This window comes from Leptidea sinapis, chromosome 27 (genome assembly GCF_905404315.1).
Source record: "Leptidea sinapis chromosome 27, ilLepSina1.1, whole genome shotgun sequence".
In the NCBI taxonomy this organism is placed as follows: Eukaryota; Metazoa; Arthropoda; class Insecta; order Lepidoptera; family Pieridae; genus Leptidea; species Leptidea sinapis.
In genome coordinates, this window is record NC_066291.1 from 7,029,593 (window position 1) to 7,042,507 (window position 12,915).

General features: G+C 32.1%; 1 protein-coding gene across 1 annotated transcript in view; it reads left to right on the forward strand.

Annotated features, from left to right (window-relative positions):
• The first annotated feature begins 25 nt into the window (after nt 1–25).
• The window catches only part of LOC126972742 (collagen alpha-1(IV) chain), a 68,212-nt gene continuing 55,322 nt past the window's right edge, over nt 26–12,915 (forward strand). The window contains exon 1 of the mRNA XM_050819751.1: nt 26–149. Within this exon, the coding sequence (XP_050675708.1) occupies nt 54–149 (96 nt within the window). The 5' untranslated portion in view covers nt 26–53. The remainder of the gene's footprint in view (nt 150–12,915) is intronic.

Below are 12,915 nucleotides of genomic sequence, written 5' to 3' on the forward strand. Positions count from 1 at the left end.
GCGGGGGTGGCCCGGGGCGCCGTGCGAGCGCGCGGCAGTAGTGCGCCGCTGCCATGTCGGGTGCCGCTCGTGCGGGCGTCACCATGCGGTGCTACGGACCGATCGTCCTACTGGTCCTGCATGTAATAATTTCTTCACCGGTGTCTGCTGTAAGTAAAACTTCAATTGTTTTTTCATTATCTTGTATCTTTCAACGATCAATTCTTGTATATATCCTACTAATATAATAATTGTGAAAGTTTGTATGTCTGGATGTATGTTTGTACCTCTTTAACGCAAAAACTACTGAATGGATTTTGATGAAGTATTATAATAATGTAGCTTACACACCAGAATAACTCATAGGCTATAATTTATAAAACTATAGTGTGAATTATCCCAAAATATAAAATAAGCGTAAAGTAGGTAAATAGAAAAGAATACTGCAATTGATATGGCAATACAACGTTTGTCGAGTCAGCTAGTATATATAATCTGTATCTCGGAAACGGCTCCAACGATCTTCATAAAATTTAGTATACAAGAGATTTCGGGGGCGAAAAATTGATCTAGCTAGGTTTCAATTTAAAAAAAATGTAGTTTTATATGTATTTTAATGAGAAACAGCTACAATAACATTAGAATACAAAGGTAATATAAGTTTCGCCACTATAAACAACACTATAATAGCTAAGATGGGACATTGGGTGATCCAGAAAGCAGAAGTCCCCGGTTCAAATCCAGATGTCCTATTAGTTTTTCTTTTGTTCAAGTTTTGTACCTTCTTAAAAATCCGAGCAAGGCTCGGTCGTATATTTATCTATAAAAACGACGTTCTAAACGTTCCCTGCTAACCCTGTGTTCCCCAGGACGTGTTATATGCTTAGCTACGTCGGAAATGTAACTATGTACATACAACTTATACATAATTATGCCTTTTGTTAATTTTATTTGAATGCCAAAAAAGGAACTTAAGTACCTAAACGCAGAATGACTCTACTAACTCTTTGATATCATCTGTAGACATATCCTATCTTAGAGGCCTACATATTTTACGTATTATAAAACCTATAAATAAAAAATAATGCTTAATAAAATGTTCGGCTACAAATAATATCCTTTCAATATCTGTTTCATAATTATTATCTAGTTAGTTACTTATTCTTAACTTAAGGCTTTATAACAATGCCTGTGAATTTGATTACCCACTGTTAAGCTAATCTTTAAAGCAAACAAAAACAACCTATCATTTCCTAATGTGCAGTTGTGGTCGATGCTTCATCTTCATATGAAGGCTAAGAGTAAGCAGAAAACACGCAAACAAGGTGTTTTTAGACAAGTTTAGTGGTGAAAATATAGCATTTGGAGCTATAAACACTACTTTATCCTGTTACACATACCCTTAAGTCTTACTTGTAGGTTGCTAATGCTTGCTGTTGGTTAAACTTAACACTCCAGAGCTATTATGAACTACCAGTTTTGTTTGCAGTTAAACAAGTTTTTTCTCAGCATGATGCATTTGTTTAGTATACTGCTCTCATAAAAGTTGTTCTTATAGGTTTTACTTTTTTGTGTTAGTACATTTATTAAGATTAGTAATCAATGATGAGGATTGTAAGCAATTAAACTGTATGCGCCTGTTAAAATGTTAAATTTTCGACGCAAGAATTTTGAAAATATCTGCTTTGTTACATAGGAGCCGTGAAGTCATATCGCTCAAAGTCGCCGGCATTTAGTGTCGCCTTAAGGGTTCTATACTTGAATTTTCATTAATTTGCTGCGATCCAGTCTGTCACCTCTTCGCATTTCAACAACAATCAGCCTGGAATTAAGTTTACATAACGATTTTCCAAGTATAAGGGTTCAATTACACAAGGTATTCATATATGTTATTCAATTCAAATAAGGTATTAAGTGGACAACCAGAAGTGAATTACTTTGCTTCAGTGGTTTTCTCGATACCAAATCTATAACAAGAAATATTTGAATATTACTGATGTTAATTGATAGTAAAATACGGTTTTATATGGTATGTGGTACTTGCTTAGTTACTTAGCCTTCATGTGGCTTATTCCATAAGAATTAACTAATTGCCCATACTGGTGCTTAAACTTAAACTTTGGTGAAAAATTACACTTATGTATGTCATTGTTTATCTCATAACTCACTATGTATATTAGGTATACATTTACAAGTACAACATAAACATAAACTTTACAAAAAAATTAATAGTTTAAAAAACAATTTCATACATACTTTAAATGAACAAATATATAATGCATACATTTCAAACATTAGAATTTGTATATTATGAAAAATATTACTATAAATTTGACAACAAAAGTATGAAGATCGTCCAAGACGGGAGCGGCTGCGACCTGCTATCACCGTTCAGCCTCAGTCTTACCCTCTAAGGTTGTTATCCTCTAGGGCTGTTACCTTCTAGGGATGTTTCACTCTAGGGTTGTTATCCTCTAGGGCTGTTACCTTGTAGGGATGTTTCCCTCTAGGGTTGTTTCCCTCTAGGGCTGTTTTCCTCTAGGGCTGTTACCTTCTAGGGATGTTATCCTCTAGGGTTGTTTCCCTCTAAGGCTGTTTTCCTCTAGGGCTGTTACCCTCTAGGGTTGTTAGTTGTTACCCTAAGGGTAAGATTGTTCGCCGATATACGAGTACCTCTATTAGTTCCTAGAAGCGGTATATGGAGGTATATTTTCATAACATATGCGAAGGGAACGATGGCTGGTCCATGCGTCAACTCGTGAACGGGTGCTGCTTGTGGTGCCAGATCAACCTGTTAATAAATCATTGTATTTGTTAGATGCAATTATTAATTGTGACAGTAATCACAACCATCATGTTCACGATGCATTTACAGTTACACAAACTATGAATTCAAGCTGTAAATGTTGATGCATCCAATATACAATAATTTATATTTCTACAGTAAATTCTTTATCACATTTTATGAAATAGTATATATTATTTAACTAATTTGGTTATGTTTATTACAGCGATTGTAAAATACTCTATTTGATTGAAAATAGTGGACGTTGAGCTTCTTGTATGTTCTTCACACGAGCTCAACTTTTTATGAACATAATATGGTAAATGTTTCGAGGGCGCTGCTGTCAAATTTTTTCCAAGACAACAGGCAAAAAGCGATTGACATACCAGTCTACAGTAACTGTCATTCCATCTTCTAGCACAACTGTCGCGAAATGACCTTTCCAATCAAACAATGAGGCAATCATCTTTTTTCCTTGACTTCTTCTTTTCTTTACCTTAGTTGGCCGATCCTCGAAAGGAAACACCCACTGAGCTGATTGTCTTTTGGTTCGTAGCAATATATCCAGCTTTCATCACCTGTGACCGCCGTTGAACTTATCACACATTTGGCGACACCAGTCCATGCGAAGGTGTTCCTGGTCGTCGGTTAAAGTATGGGGAATCCATTTGGTACAAAGCTTCCTGGCGCCTAAATGTTCGTGTAAATGTGTTTTTAAACTTTACTCATTCCTAGTAATATACCTAGGCTTGCCCGTAAGTAGTAGGGATTCGCCGGTTCTGGCTCCTCGATTCTGGCTCACTTGCTCGTGATGCCTACTAAAAAAAAAAAAAAAGAAGTTTGGTGTCAGACTGGGGGTTTTGATGTATTTCCGAGCGATTGCGCTGATCCGTTTTTCGATATCTCTTATAGTTTCAAAGTTAGCTTTTTAAATTAAACAGATCCATAATCATTAATAATCACTGGTCATTTAGCTAATGATTGGTGAGCGACTCAATGTCTAAATTTCCATGAACGTGATACAGGTAATTTACTAATTACCTCTATCACATTCGTTACTACGATTAAAAAGACAGTTTCTGTATTTATTATTTATTTTTAAAACATGATTTAAATAAAGTATATAATAAAACATCATTGCAGATTGTATCATTTTCAAAATATTTGATGAAATCATTCAAACTCTTCTTATTAAACTTAAAGTATAGATACATTATGCAGTACTCGCCACACACTGCGGTATATTCATTCTGTACTCTTGCAGTATTGTAGTTATACATTCTGCAATTCCTTTGTAAAAACATCAGCTGGAATCCCTGAGGTGGACGACCATATGAATCGAAGTATTGTCCAATACCCTGCTCATCAATGTGTATTGCAACCCAGTGAGTGCCTGGCTTATTATCACTATCTAAATTGCTGACAATATAACAGGGCGTTACAACATATATCGGCAATCGGTTTGCCGCGTAAACATTATTTTTAATACTGGGATCGATTTTGTTCAAATAATTCTGTATCTCGATTGTATTCATATTAGTTGAGAACAGGGTCTTGTCAGTTGCGATGATTGAATAGTTATGTGGATCATAATAACATAAGCACTCAATAAATAAGGCTTTAATGTATCTTATTCATGTATTTAAAACTTATATGGTTACAATAAAACAAAATATCATTACAAGCGATTCAAATATAAATCTATGAACATTTGATGAAATTATATTTTCATCAATTTTATTATAATATAAAAGCTGATTGAAAACGAACTTTGTACCTACATACTTACGTAGTCATTAGTACAATCTGGAAATGTTGACTCCATTAAACTATCAATAATTGAACTTATCATTTAAGTGCCATTATGTTTCACCATAATAAAACAAAATATCATTTTATATACATATTTTTATTATATAAATTTATAAGGTAATCTAGTATTTAATCAACATAAAAAATACACAAGGATACAAACGATTCAAACATTAATTATTATATTCTAACTGCTGTAATCTACAGAAATATTACGATTTTTATCAATTTCAATAACATTATCGAATTCCGCATAAACAATACAGTTAATTGTTTGTGTAAGAGCTGATTCAAAACGAACTTCTAATCTTACACTACCATGTTTTATAAGATTCCAATGACTTGAAGAATTTGCTGATAAATCGGGTGTTAAGTCGAAGGCTAGCAAGCAAAACCCTTTGGCATATTGCTCTCTTGATACTCCATTGCCTTCATTTAGGAAATGTATACCTGTTCCTGAGAATAACGTATGATAGACCGTAGTAAAAATATTATTGTCAAACGATGGCTGTAAGGCTTTTGAAGGTATCTGTTGTCCATCTATGTATAAACAAAATGTATTAATATCATAATTTTCGAAATTGAATGGGTTTTTTGTGAGACTACCATTAAAGGATGCATTATTCACAAAACCGACTATACACCTTTTGGGTATTTGACCAAGGAATATGTTATCAAGGGTTTTCCCCTGAATGCCTGATGGTATAGTTAAAACTTTGACTTCTGCTCGCGTGATTGGATATTTTGCTGTAGTAGATGATAAAACTTTTTGATGTGCAAGTAGCACAGTTGGGTTGATTCGTGCTCTTCGAATAATAAGAGTTGCATCTGTAATAGACACTTTAAATTTATGGTCAGTTGATGAAGCCATGAGATTGAAATTTTCTCTAGAACGAACTAACTTTACGCACATGTCAACGCCATTAATCAAAAATTTTTCTTGATTGAATAAATCTCCATGTAAATGTCCTATCATTTCTATTTCTTTGCTTTCACTAGCCAATTCTTGTCTTTTAATAAATCCTTTATTTTGTTCATCAGTTGCATCCATTTTTCCAGCTGAATCTTCATACCATAGACCACAAGTGAGATGAGATTCTTTTGCAGCAGGTGCATAATTCAATAGAGTTTCAATATAAGCTCGATATGCATATGTATTATTCGGTGGCGATACAAGTTTTTGATTTAAATATACATCAAGTTGACTGAAAAGTGTATGTAACCAATTATTAACTGGGGCCACAACTGTCGGTACTGCCAGTTTTGTATAATCTTGATTCAAAACTTTAGCTTTGATATGGAGTAAAGTATGGGATAAATCCACATAGTCATCACCTGCCCCAGGTACTTGAAATTCTATTGGTCCATCATCAGCAAGTGATGAAATGGGCTTATAATGAATCCATAGTCCACTTTCAATGCTAGTTTGAGTTGATGGTAATGCAAATAAATCCAATTCGGACTTAATGCATTCACAAGACTGACTATGTAAAAATGACATATTTAATCAGTAAATATATCTTTGATTTGTTTTTGATTCAATTTTAATTTCTTAATAGCTTTCGCTTTCGCAGTCAATGATGGAATGATCGCAGAACGACGTTTTCGTTTTGTTATATACCCAGATCCAAACATGTTGATATTATCTATTTTAGCATCGGCTTTTCGTTTCAAATTTGAGCTGACTTCTTTTAGACGAGTTTTTATTGAATCTTCCATGGGGCGTGCATTAACCATATCTGATAATATACCTACACCGGTACTTAATGCTTCTTTACCAATAGTTCGAACACCACTAGACAGTAGTGGTAAAATAGATCTAAACAGCCCCCCAAGAAAACTTCCGATTCCATGACCTCTTTGATACGGTGCTCCTTTATAAATAACTCCGATACCCGATCCGGCCTGGTGAGTATAATAGTGTTCATATGGACATGAAATATTATCACGTTTGCCGTACATTATAATTTTTGAAAGTGGAGTTTAATGCACACTGTTCCAAATTGGAATGGTATCTTTTGACCGGTGCTTGTTCTTATATCTATTTCGATTGTATCAAATTCTCTACGCATCACAGGTAGGTAATGGGGAGGAGAGAAAACGTGCATTTTGTACGCTCCATATATGTATTTTGAGGGATCCAATGGTATTATTCGTAAAAGGGGTGTCATAACATCTCCAACGATTTGAGGCTCCACTATGTCACAATAAACAAATAATTGAGACGGTAAACCCAAATGCAAATTAGCTGGACACTTTCCAAAATTTTTTTCAACGAGGTTCCTGTTTGGTTCGAACCCTAGTTGAAGACATAATTTAGGTGATAGAGTTACAGATTTTATGGATTCATCCGTTATTGTAGCAACTACAATCCTTGAAACCTCATCGCACTTAAATTTAATTTTTTCTCGAGTGTTATTCAGTGCCATCAAAATATGATTTATGTTATCGTAATTTGTGGCTGGAATATGTGTCTTGTAATAAACATATGACGGTTTACTTTCATTGGGTACTTGCATCAACTTTGTTATATAAATAATGTTTTCATGTTCTTGAACGGTGAACATAGTGCATGGGTACTGAAATTCTACTACTCCAACCCTCCATTCACCTTCTAGTATTGTTGGTTTTGGCAGTTTCGTAGAAAATAATGTTGTTGTATTATCAGGAAAATAATCCATAGAACTATTGCTTAGTAAAGTTAAATAAAAACTATCTTTATTCATATTTTTTTCAAAGTAGAAGCTAATATCCAGCTATTAAATTTATTTGGATAACCTCTCCACTTCACCAACAATTCTTTTCTGTTACCGGTATATCGAGAGCGTATTATTTTATCTATTTTGTATTTAGTAGTGGGGTCGAATATGATTTTTTGTAACTCTTTTTCATAAAAAGTACCAACTATCTCTTCGCCTTCTAAATCCTTTAAAGTAAATACTACAAACGGAGATCGGTGTATTATAGTAGATACGATGAATATTTCGTCACTCCAATTTGATTCATATCCTTTTTGGAAAATATGTTTATGTTTTGTTATTCTAACATAATCTCCAACGTGAATTCTTGGATTCACCATACTAATTGATGTTTTTATCTTACTTTCTCTATCATATAAATTTCGCCATACACTCATTATATTTGTATTATTAACATCACATGGACACATTTTTATACTAGAATGAAAACTATGATTATATGAATGCACTAGATCTTGTAAAACATCAATGTATTTATGAGTATTTTTGTGTGTAAAATAGCGCCACATTTTCATTTTAAGAGTTCTCTGAAATCTTTCGACAATACTTGCTTTAATATCTGGATTATTGGTTGTATAATAATTTATGTTTTTTAATTTAAAATATTTTTGTACATATTTGGAAACAAATTCAGTTCCTTTGTCAGACTGTATATGTGTAGGTGTAGTATTAGCTTCAGCAAAAATACTTTCAAAGCATTCCTTAACTGTTTCAGAGTTTTTCTTTTTCATTGCTCGAACATACGCATATTTACTAAAGACATCAATAACACAAAGTATGTATTTGAAACCATCATTATATTCAGAATAAGATCTCATATCACTTAAATCGGCCTGCCATAACTCATTAATATTAGACAAAATATATCTGTTACGAGGAAATTTTCTTTGAACAGGTTTATGTAATGTATATGTTTCTTGTGATTGTAACCACTTTAAGACACTATTTCTGTCCATTTTACCCTTCATTGCTTTTGACAATTTATCAATAGTGCTGTAGCCAGCAGGATGTGATGCATCATAATAAATTTTATTTATTTCTAATATGGGGTCCATTTTTCCCAGTCCGATCTTTTTTTTAGTTTCCCTGTGTACTTATTACTTGTTGGTGTAGAAAATTCTTCGTCAGGTACTGATTTAGCTTCAACCTCTTTTAATTGCAAATGGTTTATAAAATCCAATCGCTTTGGGTTCCCGATATAAGTGAGTGGTACTTTTATTTCCTTTAAAGTTGTTGCGAATTTTTCCCAACCTATAGGTTCACTTTTCTGAAGAGCTCTCAAGGAATCACTCACCAAGTCCACAATATTACTCCCAGGTATTTTTTCATTATCTATAATCACGGTACCAGATTCATCCCAGCTTATTTTATTTTTATTCAAGGAAATCAAATTTAGTAAAAGTTCACCTTTTTTAGCATATGTTTTCGGTATTAGTTTCAGTATTTCAGAGCTCGTGTATATTTCTCCAATATTTTTGTTAACCTCCACTGATGTTTGAGAAGGAACTACATTTATTTTATTCACATCATGATTTATATAATCAGTATCGATTTCATTATGACTTTGATTAAAACCAATATATGAATCATTATCATTTATAAGTGGTATGTGGTATGGTTGTCGATCCTCTTTGACGAAGTTTAGATATCTTTGAAGGGTTTGCAAATATAAAATACATTTCTTTCGATCTTCTATGTCACTGCTTAAGATATTTTGCATATCAGTATCTAATCGAGATCTTGGCGTATCATTTTCTTTGGGTTGTTTTAACTTCTCCAATAATGATGGTTCAATAAGTAACATTTTTTTAGCATTATCCATTTTCTTAAATAAATGAATTAATCAACCCACTTAGAATAGAACCCAATATTATCGGTAGAAATGAACCTCCTTTTTGTACAATTATATTTTTTCTAATTTTATTCGTACCTTTTCTTACCAATTTTCGAAGAATATTTTTATATTTCTTTAATTTAGATTTTTCTTTCTCGGCCAATTCAACGTTACCCCGCAGTACGTTATGAATACATTCACAAATGTAATTTATTTCTGTTTTGTTACATGATTTTAATAAAGCTTTTTGATATTTTGGCTTCAGTTTATGTAGAGCAATTAACAAATCTTTATGCGTCTTTAAACGTCTATGCATCATTTATAAATGATCGAAATTTCTTGATTCTTACCATATTTAAACCCTTTTGTGGGTACATAAACAGTGCAATATCCATCGGATGGAAATATCTTTGTCTTAACGCGACACAATTCATTTGTTTCTTGTTTCAAATCAATCATTAAATAACCATGAGCTTCATTGGTAGCATCTCTGTAAGAATCTTCCAAATATTTCGGATTTTCAGGGAATACTTGACGAGATAAGTATCGAATTTGGGTTTTATCTCGAGGATTTTTGAAATATATTATATAACTTGAGTTGAGTGATATATCTCTTTGTCCTTTACCTTGATGAAACAAATTTTGAGATAAATAAAACACACTTAAGTTTCTATGATGACTTCCTTTCGTGAATATATCAACAATACGACCATCTGATTCCCTCATCAGGTCATCAATTATTACAAGTTGAGGATTTTTTCCGTCAAACATAGATAAATCAGGTAAACCTTGAAGATAATTAATGTGGTTGAGATTATATAAAGGCTGCATTTCATCAAAGCACCAGGTGATTTGGGTAAAATTTGTATCACAGATATCATTCAAAAATTTTATAAAATTATTTACGAAAACTGATTTTCCACATCCACTTGGACCAGCAACTATTGCAGTGAATGGATGATTGAAATGATGCATTATCTACTACGTCTATGTGTGTTAAGGTTTAGTATAGTAATGAAACAATCTGTTATTAAACAACCATTTATTTAAACAGAAAAATCGATAATTGAAACAATATACAGTACATCATGTTTTACTCCGCAACTTATACATCTAAATACAATAATCTCTCATTTGGTTTTTTAAAACTATAATAATTTATTCTTAAAATTTAATATAATATTTATTCTATTTTATGATGACCCCAAGCTAATGTATCAATATTATTCGGTAAAATGTACCGTTTGGTATCATTAAATGACAGACTAGATTTATTTATTCTTTGAGTAAAAATATTATGCTTTATTGACTTAAATCTAAGCATTGAACAATATTCGTTCTTATTTTCAAATAAGCAAGTCTTATAATTTTCCATTTTCATATTCTTAGTAACACTTTTATTAACCCCCTTAGCTTTAGCTGTGAATTTTCCCTCAACATCTAATGCATACATTTTAGATCTAAGTCCTACAAATTCATTAAATATATTACCATTGTTTTCATCTTTAAAGTAGCCTAACTTCTTTTTATTGAGTTTTGGATAGCCAAATATATTTTTTTCTGTATAGTCAGAGGTATCGAAACGCAAATGTAAATCAGGTTTTATATCTCTGTAAAAATCATCTGTAAAAATTTGATATATTAAACTATCAGTATCTGTGTACAATAATTTTAATTTGTTTTGAAACTTTTTAAACATATAGTTATAGTGAAAGTCGTACATTAGAGTTTTAGAAATATCCAATATACAAAATCCCAAATAAATAGGTTTATTATGGAACAATTTCGTCTTTCGTAATTGAACTGCAACCAAATTTTCATTAAAAATAGATAAACTATGGAATTCTGGCTTAGCAATTAAATCTTGTGCGCCTAGAATTTTACCCTGATTTTCCCAATGACTCAATAATTTTACATTTACTCTTTTTTCGATATTTTCCATTGTTTTTCCAAACACTGAGTTATTCATTAATTTATAAAAATCTTTTTCGAAATCAGATGTGGCTAGTTTACGCATGTTTGTATTTAAATCTATATAATATTGTAACCATGCGCATTGTTTGAATTTTAAAATTCTATGAATTTTTTGTAATTTTAAACCCATTGTCAGACATTGCTTTAAATTTCTGTAGTGAATCACATATTTAATTTTATTACGAAGGTTTGGAACTAATTTTATGTCTTTTGTATTACCAATACATATATTCTCGGGACATAAGGGTAGGTCAGAATGTAAATCATGCAGTTCAATAGGATATTCTAGATCTACTTCCAAAATAAAACCATATTCATAATCATCAGGGACATCAAAATTAGTTGTGACATCTACCCACTCAAAACCTCCTGTAGGAAGGAATTGAGACATGGCCCATCCGTAAAGGTTATTAGCATCAAGATAAGTTAAAAATGAGTTTGGTGTGTCTTTATCATATTCTCGCATATATTTGTTATTAGCTTTGGCATAACGATTGCTACATTGAGATACACCTCCTCGAATGCCCGATCTAATAAAAGCTATTTGTTCAAAGTCTTGAAGTAATTCTAATTTAATTTTTGTGCATTTTAACATAGCATCCCAACTTAACCCAGGTGCTGTATAATAATGAGCTGGATCTAGACCATATGTTTGCAAACATAAGGCTCGGAAATTTTCAAACACATCTGTTAAAAGTAAAACATCGGTTTTAAGATATAAATCAGAATAATCTGACATATTTTGACAATGAAAGTGTTGCCAAACATCCTTGGCATGTTCATAATCTTCATCGGAAATATGCGTGTCGGTTAATGTATTGTAAAATTTATCGCGACTAGGGAGTGCTGAAAGTTTTAAGGAATCATGTGATGACATAAATTCATATGGATAAATTCCTTTTTTTCTAAGACGTAAAAAATCATTATTATTTGGAAAATTATATTTTAATGTTTGAAATTGTTCCTCCATCAAATTTTGAACAAGTTTGTCTAAACTACAAGGCAAAAATTTAAACGAATCAACGAATCTCAATTGAATTTTATGATTATTAAATTTTATCGTTTTTGTGAAAGAAATGTACTTTTCTTTCGTTTGTGGAATAATATCAATTTCCCCTTCAATAGAATTTAATGCATGAACAATAAAATGAGAGTCATATTGACTAAGATTGTGTAAAAAAACTGGGATGTGATAGGGGATTCTAAACTTTGTCTTACATACTTCGTGTGCAACTCCTCTAAAATGTCCTGTATGCGAGTCAAAGTATAATGCACATTCACCATTTAAATTAAATTGACATATAAAGCAGTCTTTACATTGCGAAATAATTTCATTATCATTGGAAGTCAAAGGCTTTGGACTTATGACAAAAGAATTCTTTGTGCAAATCACTTCTAAATCTTTATACAACTGATTCATAAAGACATGAGTACAATGAGGACCACTATATGTTTCATATTTTGATAAACTATCATCATATGAACATTTAATATAGTACCCAAAACTATAAACTTCGTGTTTGTGAACATTAGTTGTATAAGGTTTTGATGGATCGTTAAAGCATGTCTGAATTGGATTAAGGAAAGCTTCAAAATCCGCGTATATAACAAATGGTATTTGTAACATCTTATTAAATTTATCAAATTTTAAGACATTGTTTGAAATTGGTTGTCCAAACCAATCTTTTAAAGTTTTTTCTGTACTAGGCAATTCCACTTTAATATGACAACAATCATTCAATTGATGGGCTGATAACTTATCATTTGTTGAG